Source organism: Fomitopsis serialis, assembly GCF_022376445.1.
Source record: "Fomitopsis serialis strain Sig1Antser10 chromosome Unknown B0H18scaffold_25, whole genome shotgun sequence".
NCBI classification, from domain to species: domain Eukaryota; kingdom Fungi; phylum Basidiomycota; class Agaricomycetes; order Polyporales; family Fomitopsidaceae; genus Fomitopsis; species Fomitopsis serialis.
This window is the reverse complement of record NW_025954985.1, coordinates 18643-45013: the sequence shown is the minus strand read 5'-3', so window position 1 is coordinate 45013 and position 26371 is coordinate 18643. Positions and strand designations below refer to the sequence as shown.

Genomic DNA, 26371 nt, shown 5'->3' with positions numbered 1-26371 from the left:
TCAGGTACGGATACTTCGCAGCAGGCCTGACGGAAATGACGAGCAGTCGAGTTTGGACCACATCCGAAGAGGAGCCCCTCCGATCGGTCTCACGCTGGGTTCGTGCACTCATGGCTGTGACTCATGTGCCCACGAATCAGTTTGACGTATGAAGCCTGTCAGGCTACATTGCACTGCAGGCTGCAAGCGGCCTTCCGAGTAGAGCATGTCCCTGCGCACAGCCGCGCGGGCTTCGATCCTGTGCAGTCCTTCGACATGCCTAAATAATCTGTCTACCTACATTTGGTACTTGCATCCTTGTCGAAGTGGTCGAAGCGGTGAACCACCGCGACGATGGTACTGAGGGTATTTGTGCATATAGCTACAGCGTACACGCTCCTGGTAGATTTAATTTGAGGACCTGCAAGTTTCGGTGTCCTTGTACGCGTGGCGATCCAAAACATGTGGGACGGACGTTTTGATATGAGGCCTAGGCATAGCACTGGACCAGCAGACTTACAATGACAAGATGCAGCCCAAATCCAACAGCTCTCAATAGTCAGTCACTGAGCTCGAGTAAATGAAGGAAAACTAGTTTCAGGCGACCGGCGAGGCGAGGCATGAATGCATAACATCATATGACAGACGGTGCAGAGCCAAAACGGTGTATCCCGACACAGACGAAGTCCTACGGAAGCCTGCATCAGTTCTCAACCACGCGCCGGCGACGTGCCTCGCCGAGGAGGTCCTGGAGCAACTCCCATTCGTCGATGTATCCTTCCGGCTCTCTTCCCTTCACGACCTGGGCCATCGTGTCCTTGTCGACCATGTACGCTCGCTGCTCGGGCAGGCCCGCTGCCTTCAGATTGCGTGCGACGCTCGCACGCGTCTCTCGGATGTACTTCTCGCGTGCCCTTTCGGTAATGTCCTCGTCCTCGTCGTCCATGTCATTCGCAGCGTTCAGGATGTGCTGCTTTGACTTCGAGCGGACGATGTAGGTAGGGATTTGGAAGCGGGCACAGTTACGGAGGATGGCTACATCCGTCGCGGTGAAGCGGTTGTCGAAGAGGACGACGATACAGTCAAAGATGTAGAGTCCCTGGTCGGTGAAGTACTGCCAGTCGGGGATGGACAGCGTGCCAGCACCGGGAACGTCGTACCACACGAACGGATTCGAAGGGTTGGAGTCGGGGTAACGAGTGATGACGCTGGTCGTCTCGACGATGCCTGTGGGTGCAGCGCCCCTGTCCTTGTTACGAAGACCGCGGAAAGCGTTGATCAGAGATGACTTGCCGCCGCCTGCGATGCCGGCAACGGCGAAGTGGAAGAGGCCTTCCTTGTACTGCAGGCGGGCCTTCGTCGCGCGAAACTGAGCCATAGTAGGAATGACGATCGGGCGGATGCCCTCGCGCAAGTCCTTCTCCGCCTTTTCGCGCGCTGCCTTAGCGTCCGCCGCGGTCCTTTCTGCTTCCTGTCGAGCCTGATCGGCCCTCTGCTGCTCCTGCTGCGCCCTCCGCGCGTCAGCCTCGGCTACAGCGCGCCTTCATCCGCTCGCCTGGCGTTGGCCTCCGCTTGCCTCCTCCCCTCCTCCGCCATGCGCCTGTCTGCGTCGGCCCTCCTGAATTCTTCCTCCGCCCTTCGCCTGGCCTCCTCGCTGCGAATGCTCTCTTCTTCCTGCCGTCTGACAGTTCCTCAACCTCATCCTTTGCTCCTCGGATTGCCTCACCATCTTCCGCGATGCGGCGAGCCTCTCGGCCCTGGCCTGGTGGCCCCCGCGGCCTGGATAGCCAGTTGCTGCTGTTGCATGCGGTATTCCAGCTCTTCCATACAGGGTTCCCGCGAACTGCCCATGGCTGATGCTCCTTGGAGTACTCTTGCGATGCCGCGGACGGCATGGAGATGGGGAGAACACAGAGGCGACCTAGTCACGGCTGAAGCGACGCCACCCATGGCTGAGCTTGTCACGGAGTGCGATATCAAGCGAGGCACGCACATATGTCAGTCAAGACAACGGATTGATAGTCCTGTAAACGTACCTGCTGCCAGAGATAGTCGTCGAGAGGCGCTCTTGAGGAAGACCGTCGAAGGAGGGTTTATAGGCGATAACAGCCTGCGATCGACGCAACACCTGTTAGAACGGAAGTCTATGCAAACTTAGCAAGGTTGTGTCAACTGTGGCGTAGCCTGGCAAGGGACAGCTTCGACTGCAACGTGCACAGCGCATGCCCTCGGCATGTGGTCTATGCCTCCCAGATCAAATAGGTCTTCGTATTTGGACCCTTGATCGGAGGACTGGTTCAATACAGGAGGCCATTATCGATGTTCCATTGAACGCGTCGCCGCAGTCTCCCTAAGGTGCATCCTATAAGGCTACAATCAGTCAATGAGATGAGAATCGCTTAGGCCGATGCACCTACGTAGTTTGTGTTGAGCGCAAACCCTGAGGCTCGCCACTGTTCATTTACGAAAGTTGAACTTCCAGATGTCACACAGCCTATGACCTAACTGCGATGTGAAGAAATGCACAGCACCGTTTCGGATCTTGGCCACTGCAAACGAGGTGACATAATACTTCCTTCCGTCGAAATCCTTCTGTGAATGAATAGAGACAGTCTGATGAGGGATATCGTACTAGGTTCAATGTATAACGAAGTCAAACCGCAGGTGAGAGTCGAGTGAAATTTCGGCCATTCCATTTTCACTTGAGCATCGCTCATACGCTAGTTGACCTGGATTCTCTACGGTATTCATAATCATTTTCCTTGCATGCGACGCACAAGTACCGCACGTACCCTCTGCCTCGTCACCGGCGGCATTAGTAGAACGTGTGCAAGCGGCCCTGCCAGTGGGCGTTCAAGTTCTCGCTTGACACGGCTGCTGATATGGCATACTATGTGGCACTAGCTTGGTCCGATTCGTACTGGTGGTGCAAGACGTTGGCTGGAAATACTTGACATATGTGAGACACTCACCAAGCTGGCCCGGAGTGCAAGCGATGTTGAACATCGTACCGGCGTCTGCTGAGTGCCAACCAATCAGACCGCGGCGGTATACGTTCTCGCCAAGTGCCGGTGGCGCAGCCTCACTCAGTGGCCCATCTCAAGTTGCGACCGTGTTGGTGACGCACGAACCTGCAGTATATCATCTCGATCTGCAAGCAGGGGCGGGCTACCGTACTGTACTCGATGCGCGATGGCGTGTCCAATCACGGCTGCATGTTTTCGGGCACATCCATACGGCGCGGGACATGCTGGACTGTCTTTTGCGCAGGCGGCGTACGAACGGGATCGCATGGGAACGCTGGATGGTTGGATCTGCCTTCTATGAATGTTCATCGGTGGGCCGTTTGGCACAGCGGAGAGGATGTCGATCTCGGTGAACGCGGCCGAGTCTCTGGGTGGGTTCAAAGATGAGATGCGTCCGAGTCGGAGAGAAATCACTGTTGAAACGTTGACATATGATATCGAATGGATCACTTGTAACCTAGCAGCTCCGTAAAAGCGTTCATCACGACGATGATCGTCGTAACGAACGCATCATAGCCAACTCGTTCTTCAAGTTGCATACTTCACAGTAGACCACGATGCCTATTGCGCAACCTCGTAACCTGCGAATGATACAACCCAGGAACCCACCACACAAAGCTTGTTTCGCTATTACATATGGCCGATCACGACTGGCTATGAGGTCTACGTTTTGTACGGCTTGTACAACACCTGACGAACTGTATCGACCAGAACCTGCTTCTGTATATGGAGCGTCAATAGCAAGCCTATCAGCAAGGCGAATCTCTTTTCAACGACGATGCATGGATCGTTCACTGGAGAAAGCTGGATACAATGGCCAGACTCATGTCGACAAGATCGGTGGATTGTTGCCTATACGTGTGGCAGTCAATACCGAGCGAGTCAAAGAGGATACACGGCCGAAGTGAGCTTACACTTGCTGAGCACATACAGGTGTCACGTCTATGTCTCCTTGATCTCGGATTGCGTCACGGCGTTGTCGTGGTAGCGTATCAAACCGAAGATATCTCCGTCGTCGATCCACAGGAGACGCAATTCGTCCGGCCCGACCACAGCAAGGATTACATCGAAATGCACTCTTTGGTGAGGCCTATCAAGCATGCATCGTGTTCAGCATACCATGCAGGAAGCGGAGCGGCATCACACGTACATGTAACCACGACCGCTGACAGTACCCAGCCCACGATAAGTGTATGCCGGGACGATGTCCCCAATCGCACGCGACCACAAGTCGCGCTCCGGTCCTGACAACTGGTGGGTCTCAGCTGTGATACATCCCAGCTTATGCTCCCTCGAGGCACGTTTTCATCTCCAGTGACCTTGATAGCACGTAAGGACTTGAGCGTATCGTCGTAAGTCAGGAAGAGACACTCTGTTCCATGTGCCCCATAAGAGCCGAGCCAGAGGCCAGCGAGACGCGATGGACCCATAGGGCTGACTCCAGCCGCGCCTGCGCAGAGGTTTTCCTGCGAGCGCAACGGGTAATACCGCGAAGGGTCCTGGATGCAGCTCCTGAAGCCCAGGAAGGGTGAAAGTGATTCGATGCAGCCGCGACTGCAAGTGATAGATATCGCACGAGGGGTTCGGTGTCAGAGGCAGCCTTGAAGCAAATGGGCACTAGCGGGCGAGACGATATGTCAAGCGTGTGGAGTGGGAGACGTTCATGGGTGGACGTGTTGTGCTTCTGGGAAACGGACGACTGGTTCGTGCCAAGCGGGATGCGGAAAGGTAGGGTGCTGATGCTGGCCATATCGTGTATGGAGGTAGATGCTCTCCTTCGTCTCCGACATGATAGTCAGATGCGCTGGATGTGCGGACGTCTGCCCATTAACGACGAAACAGGAGGCCGCCGCGTCCTTTTGAGCTTCACCCGATTCGTCCCCCAAGCTGCGATCAAGAAACCCGATCCACAGTACAGGGACGCGTGTTGGATGCTGTATCGCAATTGGATCATCGAACTCTTCAGGTTCGAGCGATCTAAAGATCCACACCTCGCCCACAATCCCGGGCGACCGTCCTTGACCTCCGAGATCCAGACGGAATTCGAGGATCTGGCCCGTAAACGGATGATCCCCGGCCCATAGGCCAAGCAACGGAGAGTATGTGTGCAGGAGCCCAATATACACATCGCGGAATGACCGACCGCCAAAGCCGGTCAAGTCGTGCACTCCAACGCGATTTGAGAGCTTCTTCCAGATGTACTCGTCGTAAGATAGAGGACGCAGCGCTTGGCAGGTGCTGAGCAAATGGGCAATGTCAGTCGCAGGTAGAAGGGAGGAGATGTGGAGGAGGATGTCATAGGGCAGTTGATGGATAACAGCGGGACTACTATCCCCCATATCGTCATAGGTGGTAGACGGCAGGAGCCTGTGCGACTCTCCGTTGAACAGTTTTGTATGATGAGTCGGCGACTCGGATCCTAGCGGTCTGACAGTGCAAGGCTGTGTGCAACCATATGACCCGACGTCAGAACAATGCAAAGGGGTCCGAGGACTCGAGGCAAAAAGTGACCATGCCTTCGATGCACCACACGATGGCCGCATTATCCAAAAGATAAGGCAAGACAGTGGTCGCGTCATCGCTTACTAACTAACATATCGAAGACGGGACAGTTGTAAGTCACTGCGTGTAGCTAGTCTCGACATAGTCAACGACCGCGTGAAAGACATCGACGATGTGGGAGTTCTCTTACCGATAGGGATGCCTAGCTTTGCAAGATGTGTGCACCAGACAGTGATATGTTTGTAATGCGTCAATTATGAGTGGTATACTGACGGCGAACCGTGTGCGTAGATGTTCCGAGCTTCGAGTCAGGTGTCGAATGTAAGTGTTACGAGGTAACCGAGCACCCACAATCATATCCGCAGAGGAGGCGGTTCATCTAGTGTCGGAGGCAGCTGCGCTATTTCGTCCTCGTAGAACCTGCGTAACGCCTCGCGATCCGAGCAAAGCCTCTGTAACTTCATGCGGATCTGTTCGGCTGCAGCTGCAGGCCTCTGGTAATTGAGGGCCGTCCCAATGCGACCCGGAGCCATCAAGCGATTGGTGAGGAATAGGAAGCCTTCTCGACCGCCTAGCACTTGGACGAAAGCGACCCCAGACCGATGAACCCACTGCGAATACTTGAAGGGCGAGCGACGATACGAATAGACAACGTCAACCGAGTCTGGGTATAACGATGCAGCTTCGATGTCCACCACGAACCCGAACTTGCGGAGGATAGCATACTCGAAGTAATGCCTCGTCTGAACGCCTTCCACGACCCGGTTCTCAAAATCAGGGACAATGGGCGGGGGCTCAGCCAGTGGCACAGGGAAGCAAGATTGGAACGGGTTGCGTTCCTGGATGTCGCAAATCTGCGTCACGTAGCCCTCGACTAGCTTGAGGCCATAACGTTCGATAGTTCGGCTCCACTGACGAAGAAGATCATCGATACACCGCGCAGTTGTACCGATCCACTGCAATTCGAAGTGAAAGCAAGTCGCAGGGTTATGAATGATGTCGTGGTGGAGAATTACTGCTTCGGCTTGGTCACTCCGCTGTGCGAATTGACCATATGGATGAGCAGGACGAAGGCTCAGTTAACGAAGCCCTCACCTTGTTGGGATCAGTATCTATCACCATGCTCTGACTGAAGATCAGACGCTTCTTCGCCTTGCGAGACGCTGGCGAACCCTTCTCCACGTTGCCTGGATAATGAACCGGTCTCATGCTTGGTTCTTCTCCCGAAACGTGACGAGAGGCGCGGAACCAACCTCCGCCTCTTGGTGTCATAGGAATAAGGTACTCGCCTCGCAAGGTGTAGAAATAGTGTCTGCGCAGTTGATGAGTGAGAATAATCAGCGTGACAATTCATTGACGTACCCGTCAAGGAACCCGTGCGCCCCCCTACAGTGCTCAAATAGCCCTTGTTCTTGCAACTTCCCGCCCCACTCAGTACCTTGCTCCCTAGTGGATACATCGCGGAATTCGCGCACGAGCCAGGATACGAAGTCTGAACCAGTGAATGAGTTCGCGTACTTCTTACCGTGCCACCTATGCTCTTTAATAGGCACGCCGTCCTCCTCCCGCATGGCCTTCGCGATAGCTAGAAGAGACGTATCGCCGATGTCTCTGGCACTCTTGGGCTTCTTGCGCAACGGGCCGGAAGCGTGAATGTCCTCCAATTGCGCTGTCAGAGACTCGTCAAGGACGCTTGCAGCCGGGTCTAGATCGGTCGTGAGGAAGCGGATTGGTGGGACAGGCTTGCCTCGGTCCTCGGGAGGGATCCAACGTGCTCTAGAGAATAACTCGGCGAGCTTGTCGATGCCGAGCAGGCGTACTTCCTCCTCGTTGAGCTCCTCCCCATTGGGACCGTTATGAATGCTTGGCGACTCGTCAGTGGGAATGACGACGAAGCGAGTCCGCCAATAACGTATCGATTCGTTGAACTGACTTTCGTATCCCGCGACTAGCATGTCAAGCCTGGAAAGATGTGAGTTACGGGTACCTAACATGCCATTGCAACGCGTGAGCAACTTGCCTGTTCCAGCCGTAGTTCTCTAGTCCATGGGAGACGAAGGAGGTGACCAGCTCGGTATACCCGACCCCAAGCTTTGGCCAGATGAGGCACTGGTAGCTGAGAGGTCGTGTGCGTGGCATCGTGCGCACCCACCGCCGCACCTGGATGGAATCACCGATGTACGCAATGCGATGTATCTCATTGCTCATGCTGAGGTAGACCGGATCATCCGCAGACTTGAGAACGTCCGCGATACCGACCGGCTTGGAACTCGTGTCATCCTCCGCGAGATAGGAGCGCGCACGGCGCAACGCGTTGTGTGCGTCCTCCGGTTGCTGTATGGACTTGGGAGGCCTTATCACGAATTGGAAGCCCTGTGCTAATCGGACAGCGACCATCCCGCGCATGACTATGAGAGCCCAGGCACGTCGAACGTCGTCCGCGTTGCCAGCTGCACTGGGCGGTCTCACCAAGAATGACTGCATATCTGCTGGATCAACCACAAGTCGTATGGGTGCATGTCGTACGTCGTCTCTAGTTCCGACATGAATGGGAAGAACTCTGTCGTGAGCGGCAGGCATCCCGGGATGATCATCGCCTTCCATTTGATATCGTGTTTGGAAAGGGGCTGCGGGAACAAGTGTTGCCATCGCCGGGCGAGGGAGGAAAGCGGGTACAGGACAGCTGATGTCGGCTTGCTGGGGTCGGTTCTGAGCGGAGGTGCAGACGGAACGAGGGAGAGCTGTGTGGATGTTTTGCTGATCGTCCTCCGCCTACCGGCCAGGAATGAGTCACGCGGGGAAGCATTCAATGGGGAGAGATGCCTCGGCGATGCCTGGCGGGAGACCAAGGTCTCCTCATCTGTAGGTCTCTTGCGAACGGAGTTGGATCGAGGGATCTGAACCGCCTTCTTCTCTGGAGAGTTCTGCTCGGGCGTCGGGACAGCGGTTGAGGTGTTCGATGAATTATCGGAAGAGGTCGACTGAGTTGTGTCCTGCGTCTCGGAGTTCGCGCCGCGACTGGTCGAGACAGACACCGGAGAGGTCTGCGGCTGGCTGATGCCGCTCCTAAAAGGATTGAAGAGCCACGATGGAGTCAAGCGAGACTTCATGCTAGTAGAGCCACGCGATAACGGGGCCTTGCTAGTTCGTGATCGGTGGCTAGTCGATGACATCGCAGAAGCCGTGCTTTTGTGGGAGTAGGACGAGCGGACGGATCGCATGGAGGATTGGGACGGTGATGTGCTCAGCCCACCCGACGGCGCCGACAGGAGTCTGCTCTCAGCATCCAAAGACCTCTCAAGGGGGAGGTCCATAAGAGGGTTTCGTGGACTCTCCTCTATGGAGGGGAAGGCAGACGTCGTCGAAGCCCTGTTGACCGCGTTCACCCTGAAGCTCCCGCTCAGGCGTACAGTCGAAGCCCGAGATAGCGTGCCACTCCCAGATGAGGTCAGAGTAAGACTACGACGCATGTGTGTACCAACTTGAGGCTCTTGACCATACGAGAAGATATCTGAGTCGAACTGGTCAGCATCTTCGGCCGTGACAGGAGCCGCGTTTTCATTCGGCACGAGATTCGTTAGGAAGGGGATCTCGATGTTGGACAACACGTCGTGGTCGAGAAGACCGAGCATCTCAATCTCATGCATCTTCGCTCGTGCGACGAATCTACGGCGTACGTTCAGCTACGGCAATAACGAGGTCACACAGAGTAGCATACCTGTCTGGTCTGATTGGTTGGTCCATCTGCTTGTCCCAGAACGACGCCATCATCCAGAACGGCTCCCACCAGAAAGTACTCTTCTCCGCATCCCACTCATGCGACGCATCGTCGTCCGCCCACAACGGGTCGAGTGCCCTTGGACCACCTTTCCCCGTGGTCGCCGTCAGTTCAGGATCCACCGCCTGGAACGAGAATATCGGGCTCTGGTGCAAGGGAGGCTTAGCCAGCGAGACAAGCTCGACTGCGAAGCCCTGGTCCAGGAGGCGAGTGGTCGTCAGGCGCAGAAGCTCCTTCCCCACATGGAAATAGCCTGTCCCAGGAGTGATGATGATGGTAGAAGAGCCCGTTAAAGAGAGCGACCGGTCGATGTAGTGAGTTTCCGTAGGGTTCAGCCCAAGATTCAGAGCCTCGAGCAGCGGGCCATCGCGGGCGTACGAAAGTTGGCCGACAAGCCGGACTTGTTCTTCGCCGGGCTGCGTTTCCGAGGACCGTGACGCGTGATGGAAGTGGTGCGCGAGCAAGATATCTCGCTGGAAATCCCAGAAGGACGTCTTCAGGTCAACAAGAGTAGGTTTCCAATCGTACAGAACTTCGAGATCAGTGATGACCTTGAAGAAGTCCTTGTACCATCGCTCACTGTCGTCCTGTCGGAGGGGTCCTGCTGCGATGTGGATCTCGGAGCTGTCATAGAAGACGCGTGAGATGAGGACAATCGTTACGATGTGGTTCGTCTTCGCTTCGTTCCACTGCGAAAATAGCTCGGGGAGGAAGGAGTGCACGATTTTCTCGTTATACCGCTCGCCGTCGCCAGCAAATTGCCAGAGCTCTCGACAAACTTGGATGAAGATGGTCACTTTCGCCGACAAGGAGCGGTATACCGTTTTGGTCGCGGGCGTCACGTAGGCCGCAGGCACCTGGTGTAATTTCAGAACACCGCATAGTGCATGACCATATGAACACACCTTGCGCCCGTCAATGTAGATAGCTTGCACCTTGGCACCGATGACACCAATGAAGGAGATCTCCTGATGGACATAGATGCACTGTCCGACCAGGTGGATCCAAGTCTCCACATCTCATTGCGTCCCAGATATTGGTCTTGAAATGTCAGTTCCACGTAATTAGCGCAGTACTTCGACTTGTCGATCTATAACTCCGCTTCAGCGACTGACTGGGTAAGGTGGGAGCGGCATGAGTGTCCTGACCTTGGTCAAGGTCACTTCGCCGTGATTCCTCAAGCCAAACTTCTCTGCCACAGGACGTGGAATAGATAGCTGACCGGAGTGTTGGTATGAGCTGTGCATCAGACCGAAAGTATAATTGCACTTACTTGCTGCCTCGCAGAAGCCTCATCCTTCTGCACGCTGAACAAAAAGCCAGACGATTCGTCGGCGAGCATGTCACCCTCCGCAACACCAGGCCAATGCGCATGGTTCAAAATAACGTTGGAGCCAGGCGGTTGGTTCGGATCGTGAACCCAAATGGTCAGCGTTTTGGTGTCTCCGAATCTCAGCGGTATGGCAGAGGCCTGTGGTGGAGGCCTGTAGAGGGATTGCGCGGTATTGGACCGCCTACGGCCGTATTGCGGAGCCTGTGATTCAGCCCGCGAACTGGACATTCTGTCATGAATCTAAGACTAAGAGCTTGATTGGCCATTCATGACGAATGTGTTTGACACCAAAGAGGACGAACTATGGTCGACCAGTTACACACCAGCGTTTGCACAACTCGCCAGCAGTCAAGGCCAGGTCAAGCGCGGAACGCTGCAGCAGCTGGCAGGATAGTCGGCTCTGTAAGTGGATGGTAGAGATTCTCAGGTAGGACGCATGAAAGGAAGAGCTCCTGGAGACTCGGATGAGTGTGGAACGTTGAACGCTCAAGTGTCCTTGTTACAAGCCTTGTACATAAGTATGTTGTGGTAAGAGGCTCGATGAACGTAGCTACAAAAATATACTGACTTGTAATAAACTCACTAATGTGTGAATTGAATGTAGTGTACGTAATAATGATGTGACTTCATGGTCCGCGGAAGGAGATAACTGTGGGCGCGTGTTCCTGGGGCCCTGACCATCGCCTCCTCACCCGTCCACCCTGTCCCGTCTCACCCCGCGACCCCCCTGCTCGAGTGGATGCAACTACGGTGAGCACGCCCTCCGCAACTTTGCGGATTCACTTATCCATGCGTCGACAGGCTCGTCGATGCCCAATCGTATCCGCTCATTAATATCCTAACTTTCCGGGGCGAGCGACCGCAACCAGCCTTCCCGCTAATCCAATCCTTTCCGACGTTGGCATCGACCTCTACCGAGCGTCCTCACTGTCTCCCGGCATGGCGACTGTTGTCGTGACCTCGGAGGCACCAGCACTCAACCTCCGAACCGAATCGTCGAGGTCCTCCCTCTCCGCATCCGCCGAGTCCTCTCTCTCAGCCTCCACCTCCACCTCCCTCGACACATCGACCCGCACGTCCATTCTCAGAACGTCTAGCTCCAGCTCAGTCGCGAGCACACTCGGAGGGAACATATCCTTCGCCCCGCTGCCGTCCATCGAGCCCCGTCGTCGAAAGTCCAATGTCGCCCTCGGAGTTGCCGCGCGCTCACGAATGTTGGCTATCCGCCGGCAACTGCGTGAGCAGGGCATCAACCCCAACTTCGCTACACAGCTCCCGCTTCACTTCCCTGCAGACGGCTCGCCGCCCATTCCCATCTGGGAGCACGATCCCGACGCGGAGCTGCGCGACGAGCCCGACGACGACCTCGGCACGGACCCCGCGGAGGAGGCGTTCGCCGCCATCGGGAAGTTTGTCAAGGGCGCGACGCGGACACTCTTCCGACGAAAATCTTCGAAGGACACCAACTCTGACAGCGCTCCGCCTCAGTCTTCTCTCTCCACGGATGCACCCGATAAGAGGGTGGCCAGGTCACGTTCCATGGACCATCTCTTCAGTTCACCTCCTGCGGACCCACACAAAGATCGCGAGGAAGGCGGTGTATGGGAGGAGGAGGTCGGATCGAATACGTGGGCACAGCTGCGGGCACGGACGCAGGACGGGGCGAGTGCAAGCGACACCGCGTACAAGCGGACGAGCACGGTGGAGGTTATTGGGAAGAACAAAAAGACAGGTACGCTGACTGGGAAGAAAACATCTACCACGGACACGAAGACGGAGGTGAAGACGGAGACGAAGGCCGAGACCACGACCGGAACCACGACCACCACGACCACAACCACGTCCACGGAGTGACTCACATTCTCGTCGTCGTTATTTCTTCTTGGGTTTCCTCTGCATTCCTCTGCTCTCTTCCCGACATCTCAGTTTGCGCTTTTTCTAGTATAGCATCATACAATAGCACCCAACTCGGTCTTCGTAATTCATTGGCATACCCTTGGTTATTTGTCGTTCCATCACTCATGGGATCTATTGCACCCCACAAACCCGAGTTTCTGGGCATATACGCTGTCTGTATCCATACATGAAGGCCCAGAAGGTTCGGGCTTGTCAGGTCGATGTGACCTGCACAACACCAAGACCAACACGCCTGGAAGCGTAGCACTTCAACACGACTAAGATATTCAGCACTATGAAATAGATACAGGGTGTCATTGCGTGGTGCTGATATTACAAATGCACTGTCTAAGTAAGAGGTAGGCTACGGACTTCATGGCATCGTGTCCGTAGACACGGTATCGTCAGAATTTGTGACAGATGGGGTGGGGGGTAAGCAGAAGATTAGGCAAGTACTCGAACACTGATGGATACAACTTCCCGTCGATAAATGAGCAAAGTAGCACAAGCGAGCGTGTGAGGTCATGACATAGGAGCAGCACGTTGGGAAGCCGCGGGCTCTATGGTCTTGAGTACGACGACTCCGGCGAGTCAACGGGGTCGCGCAACCGCGATGGTGGCGGCGGCTTCTTCCGCCGAAGAGATCGAGGCAATGAGAAGTTCTGCAGAACAGAGCCGTTCCGTTTTGGTCGCCGGAACGACAAGCGGTGCTTGCCCTGCTGCTCGGACAGATTGGTCTGTATCCGTTGCAAGGCGACGCCGTTTTCTTCAGTGGCGAAGTCGAATCCACGGTGTGGCGACTGGAGGCCGGTAGCCATATCTGTCCGACTGCCAGCTGCGAGGTTGTTGCTCCAGGGTCGCCGACTCGTCGGCTTCCGCGTCAACGCCGGCTGAATTCTCGTTGTTCCGGGTGGGGGAGGCCTATCTGTCGAGAAGTCGTGATCCGGGTGGTACTTGTGCAGGTATCGTACTTTGTCTAGGTCGCTCGGATCAAATGACTGCTTGTATGCCTTGGCCAGGAAGCGGGGAAGCAAGGCGAGGACCACAGTGAGAATGATGCCGAACCAGAAATAGGCTGATGGCCATAAGTAGTGATCATTGCCATAGACGGGGGTCGCGAACCAGCCCGGGGTGATGGCAGAGTAAATGCCCTTGATATGGGTCATGAGCAACACCGATCGGCTGTGTGAAACGCAACTCACCGTGTAGGCCCAAACCAGCACCAAACCGAGCGCAACAGCAAAGAACACCCAACCTGTCCAAGCGCGAGTGTTGAGACCGTTGAACAAGTTAGCAGTAGTGACTGCGGCAATTGCCATGACCTATGTCTGATATGAGTACGCGCCGACAGAACGGAATAGTGTACTGACCGTCGCAAACTCATATTGGTACACGGCTAATCCGTCCGAGCGAGCAGTCGTAGTCGTCGCGTAGGCATAAAAGATTAAGAAGAAAATGAAGACCGACTGTATATAAGTCAGAACATAGTTTGCTCGGTGCGATAGGTGCATACATACCTGCACGAGACCGTCGAACATGTAGAGTGCGAACAGCTTGAGACCGAAGTATTCCCCCTTACGACTGTGTTCGTACAGCTCTGGTAGCGCCATCAGAGCATTATCATCTAGATAAGAATGGGAATCATTCAGAGATCCTGATATCCTGTCCATGCATGCTACTTACCGACATGCCGGTCGAAAAGGCCGATGGCGATGACAGGAGCAAGCGTGAAGAATGAGTTCCACCAGAGGAGGTAAGTGTACTCGAACACGCTGTACGCCGCCTTGCATTAGACACGCCCAGTATCGAAGATGAGACGGCTACTCACTATGAACTACTCCAAGCGCAGTAGATCTGGAACCACCAAAGCACGCCGATACAGATGATGTTCTTGTAGAAGAAATTGACGATCATGTTCCCGTTGCGCGCGTACGACCAATGCCCGTGCACCAGGATCAATCTCTTCAAAAACCGGAACTGCGACCATTCATCATCAGTAACAGCCACAGCTCGCAAGCACGCATCCCCACTCACCTGTGCAATAGCATAATCCGACGAGTTCGCCGCTTGGAGGCCCTCCTCGCCCGAAATACCAACGCCGACATCAGCCGCCTGAATCATGCTGACGTCGTTTGCGCCATCGCCAATCGCGAGGGTCATCGCACCAAGACCGTCCTTCACCAGTTTCACCACAAGCGCTTTCTGGAGCGGAGACACACGGCAACAGATGACGCCCTCGCACTGCATGGCGAGGCGCAGGAGCAGATGCTTATGCCTCTCGTCGCCGAGCGCGACCGTGAGAGCGGCACCGTCTACTACCAACACGAAACCGCCGGGACGCTCGCCGTTGTGTTGACCAACGAGGTCAGACATGCCCGTATTGACGCGATGAAGAGGATAGCCAGGTGCTCCTGGTGACATGGACGTAAGGCCATCCTCTTCCTCGTATACACCCTCTTCGCCGAGAATACCGCTGAGCGGGAAAAAGCTCTCGACAGCACTGTACATCTGGTTGTATATCGGCTTGCCGTCCGAACCGCCTCTGATGATAATGATGTTGTCCTCCCGTCCTATGAGGTTCGTACTGTGCCCAATAGCTGAATCGCGCACAAGTTAAGGACACGTCTCACAGAGAGAAACATAAGAGACGAACCTATAGCGGTTTCAACCTTGTCGCCAGTAGCGACCCAGACCTTGATGCCGGCCCGCTTGAGATCCTCGATGGTCTCGGGCACGCCGTCCTGCAGACGATCCTCGATCGCAGTGGCACCGAGAAGCCGCAGTCCGGTCTCGATCTCCTCGTAGATCGCGTCGATCTTCTCTTCGCGGTTCGCAAGCGAGACAACCGCTTCTTGATAGCGCTGGCTCCACTCTTCGTAAAAGTCCTCTGCAACACCGTTAGCACGCGCAGCCTACCCTTTCCCTTTCAGACACGTACCGGCGAGAACCTTGTACGCGAGGGTCAGCGTCCGCAGCCCCTCGCTCGCAAACTCGTCCAGGTGCCTCTCCGTCGTGCGCTTGAGCTCATCGTTGCCAGGCTCAAGGCGCTCGAAGATGACGTTGTCCGCGCCCTTCGTCAGCAAGAACACCCGGCCGCCCTCCTCCTCACCCTCCTCGTCGCCCATCTTCCGCACGATCACGCTCATCCGCTTCCGCGCCGAGTTGAACTCCAGGATGTTCAGCAGCTCGTACTTCTCGTACGCCGCCGAGAACGGCGTCTGCAGCGTGAGCTCCTCCTTGTCGCGGCCCCGGAAGACGAAGCCCACGTCCGCGGCAGCCTGCACTAGCGCCGCCTCGTCGGGGCTCTGCGCCTTGTACTGAATCGCGCCCGTCTCGGGGTCGATCGACGTCAGCGCGGTATGGCAGAGCGCGAGTGCCGTGAAGAACCCGTTGATCAGCCTCGCGTGGATCGCACACTCGCTCTCCTCGTCCGCGTTCATCGCAGCCGCGATGTCCGCACTGAGCTCCGTGTCCCGGAAGTGGGATAGCGCGCCCTCCACAAGACCAACCTTGTCCGCAGCGAGGACGTCGGGGATGTCCTCCGTCGAGCTCGTAGGCGTCTTCTTGACATCGAGCATCTCGTGGCTCTGCGTCGCCGACGAGCGGCGCTCGACTTCCTCTCCAGGCAGCCCGACCTTCGTCGTGGAACCGTCGGACATCCGGGACGCGCTAGCCTCGCCCTTGTACGTGCGCCCGCCGACAGAGCACTGCCGGAAGACCATTTTGTTCTGCGTTAGCGTCCCGGTCTTGTCGGAGAAGATGTACTCGATTTGGCCTAGGTCGTCCGAGAGGTTCCAGCTGCGCGCCAGGGTCGGCGTGTCCGTTGGCTTATAGTACATCTCATGGTCGAAGTAAATGAAGAGAGCCTGAATGGTCCGCACTGCTTCAATCGAAATGTAAAGCGAAATCGGGATGATGTTCTGAAATCTGTGCAGATGGGGGAGAGGAAGATGCGACAGCGGTTAAGCGACGCATCAGGAAGATCCCGGTCAGTGCGCATCCGAGGTGGAGTCCAAGAGCGACCTACGTGATGAGTGCGAATGCCCAGGTGATGGCGCCGTTCGCGTGCGGATTGTTGTCGGACTGGTCGTCAGCGTAGAGCCAGGGCGCACCACGGGGGTAATAGCGCTGTTCCAGAACGGCATCCACTATAGCGCAGACGACTGCCATCACGGCCAAGATGAGAAGGTTAATGAATCTAGCGAGATCCCCATAAGCGTCTCGATGCAAAAAAAATATAGACAGGCCTGCCTCAGGCACGTACACTTGTGGGTTCATCTGCCTTTCCACTTTGCTGCGCTTACTCGGTGTACCGCTAGAGTTGAGTACGATCTTCGCGTCCTCGCCCGTGAACAAGACGATACCTATGACCCAACGCGTGTTCCGCAAAACCGAGCCTCGAAGCAGGATCTGCTGGATGTCGACCGACGACTTCTGTCCTTTCTCAGGGACGACCGCCGCGTTCAGCTTGTAGAGGTTAATCTCTGGTCGGTCGCAGTCGATCCTGAACTGGGCGCGCGGATCTGCACACGCGCCCGCCGTACGGAGGTGCGTAAGAACAGGCGATGCCGTACGGGACTTCAGGTTCGTCTCTCCATCCAGGTTCTTCGTCTCCACGAAGCACACGTTCTCCTCCTCCGAGGTCGCGCAGATGAGAATGTCCGCGGGGAAAGACTCGTTGTCCAGGATCTTGACAAAGTCTCCCACCTTGACATCCTCCCATGCCGTCTTCTTCCAGTGGGCCCGCTTCTTGTCTTCGTGGTGCCCAATACTAGGACCATGACCGTGTGAGCTCATCCCCGGGCTCGTGGGGCGGTCCAAATCGTCGCCGAGCTCCTCGTCATCGTACTCTACACCCTCATCGTCCTCCGCCGTGGGTTCGCCGTCACCCGAGCGTCGTTCCGGCATCGTTTGCGTCAATCCCTCCTGCGGCGCACCCGCCTCAAGCTCGAGCGCCTCGACATCTGCCGTCTTGACCGACTTGCGCTTCTGGCGAAAGGTCATGATCATAGGGACGATCGCCGGGATGAAGGTCTTCGTTTTCGCCTCCATCGGGTTGGGGTTCTTGAACGCGCCACCTCTGAGAACTCTGGTCTGAGAGCGGTTAACGGCGTGATCGGCCTGGTGCCGCTTGAAGTCTTCGTAACCATCCTTGAGAGCAGTGATGGCGAGGACGATGAGCAGGGGTAGGATGGCTAGACCAGGGGAGATGGTAGGGAAGATGGGGAAAAACTGGAGGATGGCGATGGCGAGGAAGAAGATGTTGGCAACACGCCTGGACCGAATACGTCAGTAACTATTCGGCTCAGAACGACAAATTAAATGTATGAAGGTGTTGGCCAGGACGTCATCCTCAGCGACGTGATGATAGCATGTCAACGGCCATATGGAAGTGTCCGGCCCCGCGTACGCGATGACGATCGCGCCCCTAGCACCTTCGCATGTGCGGTCCGTGGCTATCCGTCGAAGACCGCTGCCCGACGGATGGCCGCCGCTGCGCACAATGACGGTATGACCACTGCAAGCGGTGAGATACTCTGCGAACAAGCTACTCCGGAGCGACCACTGCCTCCGTCCTGCGTCTACACATCGTCTATGTGCATCTGGTCGATGTGACCAGCACATGTAGATTGTGTTCTAGCCGCGAGATGTCTCGTGCACGCCCAGGATTGTGACGCTTGACCCATACCATTTGTCCGCCACCGACGCCTCCACACTGATCGCGTGCACTTCCCATTCCTCGAAGGCGCTGTGCTCGATACGAGCAAAAGTAACAGAGGCTCACCTAAACTGTTCGAGTAGGTTCCGGGGCAGGAATGTGATGATAGAGTACTTTGCAGTAATATGCTGATTAGTGGCGAAGACATGCTCCTTCTTTATCCTGCTCTTCTTATCATAATAGTCTTCTGGTAGGTCCTGGTGGATGAAGACGGAACGCGGCGGACCGGGCTCGCGCGTGCGGGAGAAGAGAGCCTCGACGTTGAAGGAGGCGGCCTTTGTGTACCAGGCCGCGAGTCGTGAGCGGGGTGAAGACATGGGCGGGTCACCCTCGGTGAGGGGAGGAGGGAAGAGGAGAGAGCGCAAGGCCGGCCGAGGGACAGATGGGAAACAGTCGGACGGGGGCGCAGGCATCTATGACCTCCAGCGGCCAGCAGCGGACCACCGGATGTCAGCACCGTCACTCCGGGTCCCTCGGATGTGACCTTCTACCCCCACCCGCCGTGACGCCTCCGTCACCCTGCTGCCTTCTCCGCCAATCACTGCCCTTGCCGCGGCCTTGCGTAGTTTTCCGAGCGTCACAGCGCGTCACAGGAGGAGGCCGGGTACGGGCGCCTGCGGGCTGGTCAAGACGGTTGACTCAACACCCGCACCGGTGCTGACTACTGTCGGCGACTCGGACTGGGTCCCGCTGCACGCATCGCGCCCTCTGTCGGTCTCGTCGGTGGGCGTCGTCCGCTCATCGTCCGCTCTGCGACGCCCGACTTCTCTGTGCGTTGCCATCCCCCCAACCGACGCTTACGGACTCCCTGGATCGCCGCCTCGGCCCATCCCCGCCTGCACTTCACCCCTGCAGCTGCTTACGCCCATGTGGCTGACGATCATAATTGAACGCTGGGGTCTCGGCCGCGTGGGCATTCTTTCGCCAGTGGCTGACGCTTTCTCAACAGTTCAACTCGAATTCTATCACTTGTGACTGTCAAGTCCTGGCCCTCTGACCTTTGCCTTAAACCCGACTTGGCTTTTTGCGGACGTCGTCTTACCTGCGCTGGGCACTCGCTGCAGTGACGTTCAAGGTACGTTGGTGGATTTCGATATCAAACGCAGTATCGTTGCAGGTGCGTCTATCACGGGGCTGAGTATGGGTGGTCACGCCCGTCACTGGTCCATTTCATTACGCCACGCTCGGCGGCCTAGGCTGTTGGGTGTGAACGTTTGAACGACGAGCCAGGTCCTGTGTGTATCTTTGGCTGAATGTCAGTCGTCAAGTGCTCCAGAACACCATCTGCCGCCGATCCGTTGCCACAACCTCATCATCCTGTGAAGCTCGTAAGTAAGTCCATATTAGTAACGGGGGCCTCCATGGAGGCTATGTTCAGGGTAACGTTGCCGCGTGCTCTTTCTACACACGTCTGCAACATTGATGTCGCTCACTGCCTGGTATGTCAATCTGCTTGCTAGCAGCGAGTCGAGCTGACCATTTGCTGTGCGTCTGATGTTCTCAGTTTCCTGGGTGCGCGCTGAGCATGACGTGTGCGTAGACACAGCATCGAATCCGCTGCTTCAATCTGTCGTATCTGGCACACGATGACAGATCGCACAATATGTCTAAGTATATTGCTCGGCATGCGAATTGCAGGCAACGGTGGGAAGGTCTGCTTCGCACAGGCTGATTCGACGGTTCCAACTTCATGAAGCGGCCCGGGGATGATACTGTCGACGGTCTCCCGCAACTTCACAGCGTTGTCAAGCACGCGATGTACGCGGACGGGGAAACTCGCAACGTTTCAACGCAGTCAGCGATCATGGACGCGCGGGAACCTGATACATACATATGTTTCCCGTTGCGTTGGACTCGAATTTTAGGGGCATTCTGCGGTTCAAATGTACACATCTCACCAAATTCATTTATCATCATTGACGAACATCGGAGCTCCTGCGCGGCTTTGTATGTAGCCAAAGATGGGTCGCGCGGTGATATGGTTCGAAGTCATGACGAAATGTGCATAGCCGCAGCGACATGCGGAAGTACCAACAATCACGCATGCTTGGTTCTCGGATTCAGAACGAGTGTGGTTACTAGTTAGGCATGCATCATCAGCCACAAAGCGATCAATGAAGCGTACACCCGGGATGCAATCTGCTTACTGGGAGACATCGAATCCGGAGTCCTGACGAGTAGAGTGATCCCAACGGGGACGCTGTAGTCGGATTGCTCGACGCAGATACATCTTGTGCGTAAGAACTGGCTGGTAAAGAAAACGATCCTAGATGCAGACATGGACAATGAAGCGCCGTAGCAATCACTGTGATGCTTCAAAAGGCTTTCGCTGTTCTGCCTATTCACGCAAAGCAGCTCGCGCACGTCTACGCTATCTGTACCTAGGTGAGGCGCTTGATTATACCGCAGTCAGACCACGGCCGGAGCAACCCCCGAAACATGGCCTCGAGCTTCCGGCCGAAGTCCTCGACCTCAGCCTTGGTATGGCCCTTCAGACCCCACATGTCCATCTGCACGTTGACATCCTTCAGCGCGTGAAAGTGCGGCTGGCTTGTGGCCTCGTGCAGGGCCCGTAGATCGACGCGCTCGAGGTCGGATGCAAGGTGCTCGTGCGCAGGGGCGAGGTGCTCGTGCACGGGGCGAGGAAGAAGCCCCAGTGGACAGATGTCGCGAGCTCGATGCGCTCGAGCTGGTGGCTTCGGATAGTGGTAAGGACGCCGTGTAACTGGTTCGCTAGTTCGTTCGTGTTGCGCCCCTGATCTTCTACCGTGAGGCGGACATCATTGAGATGGAGATCCAAGGATCGCAGAACGATATTCTGCACAAGGTCGCCGTGGACATCTACAGCGTGCATGTGCGTCAGCGGCGAAGTCGGATGAGCAAGGAAGAGGGCGTCTTAACAGTGAGACTGTAACCGAGTCAAGGAAGACCCTGCGGTTTTGAGGAGTGCGCTCACGCTTTGCCGCGAGGATTCTTCATGGACCCAGACTGTCAGATCCTCGAGGGAGATGCAGAGGCCTGACTGCGCTATCCAGTCGATGAAATTGGGTTTCCGGTGCGCAGTGATATGAAGACGGCGCAGATGTATGTCCAATGGCGAGCGAAAGCATGTAGCCCCCACAGGGCTGACAATGTCGTGCGGAGCGGTTTGAATATCTTCTAGTGTGAGTGTTGTAAGCATGGGGAAGGTATATATGATCCGCCGAAGCTGTGAGAGGTTCAGGCAACACTCGGACAGTGCCAGTGACTCGACAGACGAGGACTGTGATAGGGCAGGGAAAAATGTCGCGTGCACGTCACTGCGCAGCCCACTGATGGCGAGACGCTGTACTCCGGACATCGCGTGGCCAAGGGCAGGAGGGAGTGCGTGAAGAAAGCGATAATTTCTGCCACCGGCAGCCATGGAAGTAGTACCATCCGTGACTCGCAGCTCGCGCGTAGTTGCGAGCCACTGCTTGACATGCGCAGATGCGCGACACTGCTTGAACAACATGTCGAAGCGTCTGCGTCTGGTGATATCGACGGTGTGGTAGAGGTTGCGCATGACTCGAGGGTACCACGCTGCGCAGACCCGCGCCGCTGCAAGCAACGTGTAGTTGTTCATTTCGTCGATGACGACCTCGAAGATTTCGAGCGGAAAGCGAGCAGCATTTGGGGTCGATAGCAAGCTGCTCTGCGCAGAGGCAGGTCGTGTCGAGTCGTCGTCGTAAGTCTGCCCGTCTGCGTTCCGTTTCGGGCATTGTATGTGTGGCATGTCGTCAACGGGAGGAGAAAAACGCTATGCGAGTGCATGAGTGGGGCTTGCGCAACGTACAGAACTAGGAGAGTACCAACGTTAGGCTGGTGCGAGGACGCGATCATGATTATGTCCTCCGTGATGATAATGTGCGCGATCGCGGGCGATCAGCTAGCGCAAGGGAGGGCACAAGGAGCTAGGGAGGGGCTGGCTGTAGCACGCTGCAGGTGTCCGAGATCTCTTGGATAAACCGCACGCTGACCAGGACTGCCGGGTTACGCTTTGTCACGCTGCTGCAATCGTTTGCATCATGGCTGTCGCTTTACGTTTAAGTAAGTTACCAGCGTACGGGTGGGGCTGTGGCTCCCCGTCCCACTTCTGCCATGGCCACGGCACACATCGGCAGAACGACCACAGCACCTGGGCCCCTCGTCCGAAATGTTCGTGATACCTGGTGTCTTGCTGACTACCGTTCATGTTCTGTGGTGGGGATGCAGGCGAGGTGTCATGAGTTTCGTGGCCGCGGTTGAGAAGAGACTGTCATAGGCTACGCACAAACAACGGGATTGACCAGGCAGCTCTATTGGTGCGTCGGGGCCAGCCAAAGAGGGAAAACCAAGTTTCTCGTCGCGCGCATGCGACAACCATAGCAAACGACTGTAAAGACGCTGCATACGACGAGTACCACGAGCAGTCATACTTGCGTTTGGTTCCGCGCGCGGTCCACGCGGGCTATCATACGCCGGCCTCCGCTACTTGACTTGCTACGCAGCGCACCTAGGTACCGTCAATCCGAGGTCGTTGAGTTCATGCCTTCGAGGCAAGGTCATTCCTGTGCCCTGGTTTTCGAGACGCATTGTGTGAGTTGCTCGATAGCGAACGCATCCTGTGGCATCTGAATCAGAGCATAGAGATGTTCGTCAAGTCGACTGATGTCGTTTTGCGCTAGCGCATATGTGCGTCGAGCATAGATGCGTGTGTAGACTTGGTGTAGACAGTCAAATATGTGCACGATGGTTGGTAGACACACGGCCCAGGTGCTATACAGTCGTGACGTGTTGCATCGGTGGCTGGGACGGTCCGGCTCAGCCACTGAGCCGCTGGATCAACCTGGATCAACAGTCGGGTGTGGCCCGACTCGGGGTGGCCCTGACCTGCCTGCGCAAGGCCTGCCATCCTGTACGACGCCCACCTCGACGCTGCGTACCTTCGTGAAGCCTGCCCAGGTCCTGGTGTCGTTACTTGGTTGCTCAGACTCACGCTGAACACCGCTCCCACTGCCCTTGCGACGCGGACCAACGTTCGTCAAGCCCGGTCACCGAGTCACCCGCCTTCGGGGAACTGATTGACCATCCATGAACGCGGTCGGCACCCTTTGACAATGCTCGAGTGCAGTTGGAAGTCATGGTATGCAAATGGTCTGTATGATGTGAAAATCGGTGAAATAACAATGTAGACGGTTCAACAGATAGTGGTCGTTCGCGCATCCCACCCGCCCAGAGTTCGGTAGCGTCGGCTTGTTCGTCGCCTCGATGCTGATTCTTCATGGCCGCTCCTGCTCCACTATCCTCTCCTTCTGTTGTGTCCATCTTCGTCTCAGTCTCCGCGACCGCCGCCAGCTCGTGCTGTCCCGCCATATCCGCTCCACGAAGCCTGGCGACAAGTACTCGCGGAGAAACTCAGAGACGTGCCTTAAGCCACAGACCGCATTGTCATCGGACGGCGACGTCGGGCCCGAGGACGCCTTGGAGCTCGCTGCGACTTCTTCGACGAGCACCGCCCATGCTATGCCGCTCAATGCCTGGTCCATCGCAACGCGTAGGAGCTCTTCATCTATTAGGACGTCGTGCTGGATTGCGGACGCGTGATGAGCTAAGATCTGGCTATCGAAATATATCGTACTCGCCTCTTCAGCTTCAAGCACGGCGTCGGACTTTGGGTTCACTGTCCTGGAGCCAGTGGCACCTTCATGGTATGTAGACGACTGATGCACTCGTCGGGGCAAAGCGACTCACCATCTGACAGCTGCTCGCGTATTCGACATTTGCGCTCATCTGCAACCCGCTTCGGTCCCATGAAGCAGGCTTCGAGGCCAAGTGACCTCTCCATCGGTGTAGGCGGATGCGAAGCCGTCCTGAGTCTACGCCACACCACAGGTAAGCACAAGTCAATTTACGAATGTTGCAGTGCTCTGGCTTACTCTGTTGCCTTCGCCGCCCGTAATTGCTTGTGTTTGCAGCTGACATCCTGTATGAGAGCTACGGCATGACAACCGGACTAGGTGCTCTTGCAAGACAAACTACCTCGCGTTTAGTCCGTCCTGTGGCCATTGAGGGTACCGAGGATGCAATCCTCGTCCAATGCGAAGAGTCCCTCGATCCAGCTTCAGCTTGAGGAGGCATGTTTGCCTGCCATTCTTCAGGACCGTCGCGTACTAGACGATCACAATTGAACGATCGCGTCGACGGGTAAGTCGATCAATCAGACACTCACGCTCGGTCTGTAGTCTTGCATGTTGTTGATCTGTGTTCTCTAGGTCTGTTCACGCGTATGTAGTGCCTTGATAGGAACGAGCGAACAGACAGCGGGAGCGAGGAAGTTGGAAGACAACTACAAGAAAGCGGCCACGGGCGAGCGCTCCCTTTGTTGAACTGGCGCTTACGCGCCTGTGGCTTAGCTGCATATCTCGGTGTGGCGGCGCGTGATGCCGGCATACCACCCCCGGACCTTTTAGGCCCGGCGCAGGCAGGGGGCGGTCTGGTGTCAGGTTCTGCTATGGCGGGGACCACAAATGAACTTTGTGGGGGCCATTGCCGTCGTTTCAATCTAGGGAACCCAAAGATGTTCTGCGGCTATCCGCCGTATGAAGGATACGCTCGCGGCGAGGCGTGATAAATCCATGTTTATGCAGACCTAGCCCAAATACGCGTGAGGGGATGTGGATTCAAGTCCGGTACCGCGTCTCGACCATTGTCTGAAGATGTTGAAACCCCTATCTACATGCACAACTCCGACTTGCATTGTCCCTGGCCAACCTGCGCTGAACGTCCATGCTCTCTCCTCTCGACACTCCCCGCCCTTCAATTCGGAGCAGCCCCGCCGCTGGATTCCTTGCTCGGAAGGCCCGTGCATCGACCGTTGGGACCGAACTTCTCCAGACGCGGTCGTCAGCTTTGGGTCATACAGACAACCGGACAATCGTACCTGAGCCGTTGTCGCGTTGTCGGCAGGCCCGTCGCTGTCATGAAGGGGCTGGGGCCGCGGGGTCGACGTGGCCAACGGCTCCCACTCGGATGTTGGGCTGAGGAGCGTGGATGACGACGCCGGGCTCGAATGCGAGTCGGGCTGAGGAGCGTAGACTGCGTCGGTCGGAGCGTACACGGTGGTGGACAGGCCTACATGTGCGCGCGGGCTTCGGACCTCCGGCTGGATAGGAACGCGGTTTGCGTTGGAAGCCCTCTCTGCACAGGCATCTTGCTCTGCGGCCGCCAGGACGATATTCGTCGTCTCCCTCAGGAAACGGTCCTCGACTTCGCTCGCTCGCACGCGCGCGACGACCAGATCGCGTACTCGGCTGAACGCGTACTCCCTCTGCAAGCCGTGGTACACATCCTCATGGACTCGCTGCGTCCCTTTGAGAGCATTGTATGCTTGCCCGAAAGACGGATAGGCATATTGAGGGTAGCCCTCATTACACGTTCCCGCGATCTGTGCAAGATCAGAAGATGAGCTCGACGCAGTAACAGGAGCTGCCGGCAACGTACGCCATCTGCGGTCTGGTGCTCGTCATGGTGGGGATCATGCGAAGTCGGCCCCTGTTGCGCCGACAACACTGGCGGCCATGTCGTGTAGACGACGCCACTCTCCTTCACATTGAGGTGAGCACAAGCCCATTAACGGTCCACCGCCGCCCTTCACTCACCTGATGGCCTCCATCTACCGTTTTTGTGTTTGTACTTGCAAGCTGGACTCGACCCTCTTGCAACTCCCAGTCGTTCTCCAGAATCGTCGCAAATCTCGTTCCTTCCGGGTACTCGGGCGTCGGCTGTGCGAAGACCGACGGTCTACAATCCAAATAACGCCTCGGCTTCCTTGTCATCTCTCTGACTATATCGGCTGCGGACGCGTAGGGGGTGTCTGCGAGGAAGAGTCGAAACGAGAACATCGTCAAGACTGGAACAACGGCTTCAATCTCGTGTCGAGCGCGCCGGTATGTGATCCACGAGAACTCACGCGTGTAGCTGTTGAACCCGAGGTGATAGTTACTGCTGGATTCCTCAAGTCGGGAAGGATCTTTGACGATGAGCAATTGAAGATGAAAGGCGAGAGACAAAGTACGCGCGAAGGTCGGGCGTCTTTATGCGACCAGCGCCTATGTCCCGGTGGCAAAGCTGCGTGCACC

General features: G+C 56.3%; 7 protein-coding genes across 7 annotated transcripts; 2 read left to right on the top strand and 5 right to left on the bottom strand.

Annotated features, from left to right (window-relative positions):
• Positions 1 to 3947: 3947 nt before the first annotated feature.
• On the bottom strand, positions 3948 to 5344 carry B0H18DRAFT_1084567 (uncharacterized protein; the record flags this gene model as incomplete). The annotated part of the gene is made up of 5 exons (XM_048031808.1): positions 3948 to 4095; positions 4156 to 4241; positions 4280 to 4314; positions 4336 to 4504; positions 4679 to 5344. The coding sequence occupies 5 exons, from the start codon at positions 5342 to 5344 to the stop codon at positions 3948 to 3950; spliced, it is 1104 nt and encodes a 367-aa protein (XP_047894509.1).
• Positions 5345 to 5860: 516 nt separating this feature from the next.
• Positions 5861 to 10846, bottom strand: B0H18DRAFT_1158567 (uncharacterized protein; the record flags this gene model as incomplete). Its single annotated transcript, XM_048035790.1, has 11 exons — positions 5861 to 6544; positions 6603 to 6819; positions 6870 to 7469; positions 7528 to 7623; positions 7660 to 7962; positions 8007 to 9173; positions 9226 to 10142; positions 10191 to 10295; positions 10346 to 10375; positions 10434 to 10502; positions 10559 to 10846. 11 exons carry the CDS (start codon positions 10844 to 10846, stop codon positions 5861 to 5863), a joined length of 4476 nt encoding a protein of 1491 aa, XP_047894508.1.
• A 438-nt stretch (positions 10847 to 11284) lies between these two features.
• Positions 11285 to 12776, top strand: B0H18DRAFT_1001288 (uncharacterized protein). Its single transcript, XM_048028290.1, has 2 exons — positions 11285 to 11368; positions 11420 to 12776. The coding sequence occupies exon 2, from the start codon at positions 11558 to 11560 to the stop codon at positions 12470 to 12472; it is 915 nt and encodes a 304-aa protein (XP_047894507.1). The 5' UTR covers positions 11285 to 11368; positions 11420 to 11557; the 3' UTR covers positions 12473 to 12776.
• B0H18DRAFT_1001286 (uncharacterized protein) lies at positions 12777 to 18634 on the bottom strand. The gene is made up of 12 exons (XM_048028289.1): positions 18300 to 18634; positions 16779 to 17789; positions 16542 to 16712; positions 15453 to 16441; positions 15168 to 15401; positions 14549 to 15111; positions 14343 to 14491; positions 14198 to 14286; positions 14032 to 14138; positions 13885 to 13980; positions 13717 to 13836; positions 12777 to 13665 (listed from the first exon to the last, which is right to left on the bottom strand). Exons 1-12 carry the CDS (start codon positions 18548 to 18550, stop codon positions 13075 to 13077), a joined length of 4371 nt encoding a protein of 1456 aa, XP_047894506.1. The 5' UTR covers positions 18551 to 18634; the 3' UTR covers positions 12777 to 13074.
• Positions 18635 to 20614: 1980 nt separating this feature from the next.
• On the bottom strand, positions 20615 to 21987 carry B0H18DRAFT_1118093 (uncharacterized protein; the record flags this gene model as incomplete). Its single annotated transcript, XM_048033714.1, has 3 exons — positions 20615 to 20839; positions 20896 to 21074; positions 21135 to 21987. The coding sequence occupies 3 exons, from the start codon at positions 21985 to 21987 to the stop codon at positions 20615 to 20617; spliced, it is 1257 nt and encodes a 418-aa protein (XP_047894505.1).
• Positions 21988 to 23455: 1468 nt separating this feature from the next.
• B0H18DRAFT_1001277 (uncharacterized protein) lies at positions 23456 to 24108 on the top strand (the record flags this gene model as incomplete). The annotated part of the gene is made up of 2 exons (XM_048028288.1): positions 23456 to 23941; positions 24050 to 24108. A coding segment is annotated over exon 1 (323 nt), but the record flags the coding sequence as incomplete, so codon positions are not given.
• A 610-nt stretch (positions 24109 to 24718) lies between these two features.
• B0H18DRAFT_1210373 (uncharacterized protein) lies at positions 24719 to 26134 on the bottom strand (the record flags this gene model as incomplete). Its single annotated transcript, XM_048036362.1, has 4 exons — positions 24719 to 25121; positions 25174 to 25677; positions 25734 to 25835; positions 25892 to 26134. The coding sequence occupies 4 exons, from the start codon at positions 26132 to 26134 to the stop codon at positions 25050 to 25052; spliced, it is 921 nt and encodes a 306-aa protein (XP_047894503.1). The 3' UTR covers positions 24719 to 25049.
• Between the last annotated feature and the right edge of the window lie 237 nt (positions 26135 to 26371).

Bases quoted from the DNA above. Each gene is read 5' to 3' on its own strand.
- B0H18DRAFT_1001286 (XM_048028289.1), bottom strand. From the start codon at position 18,550: ATGTCTTCACCCCGCTCACGACTCGCGGCCTGGTACACAAAGGCCGCC. The intron at 16,442-16,541 runs GTAGGTCGCTCT...CCATCTGCACAG, and splicing joins TGGGCATTCGCACTCATCAC to ATTTCAGAACATCATCCCGA. The intron at 14,287-14,342 runs GTGAGTAGCCGT...GGCGGCGTACAG, and splicing joins TGCGCTTGGAGTAGTTCATA to CGTGTTCGAGTACACTTACC.
- B0H18DRAFT_1001288 (XM_048028290.1), top strand. From the start codon at position 11,558: ATGGCGACTGTTGTCGTGACCTCGGAGGCACCAGCACTCAACCTCCGA.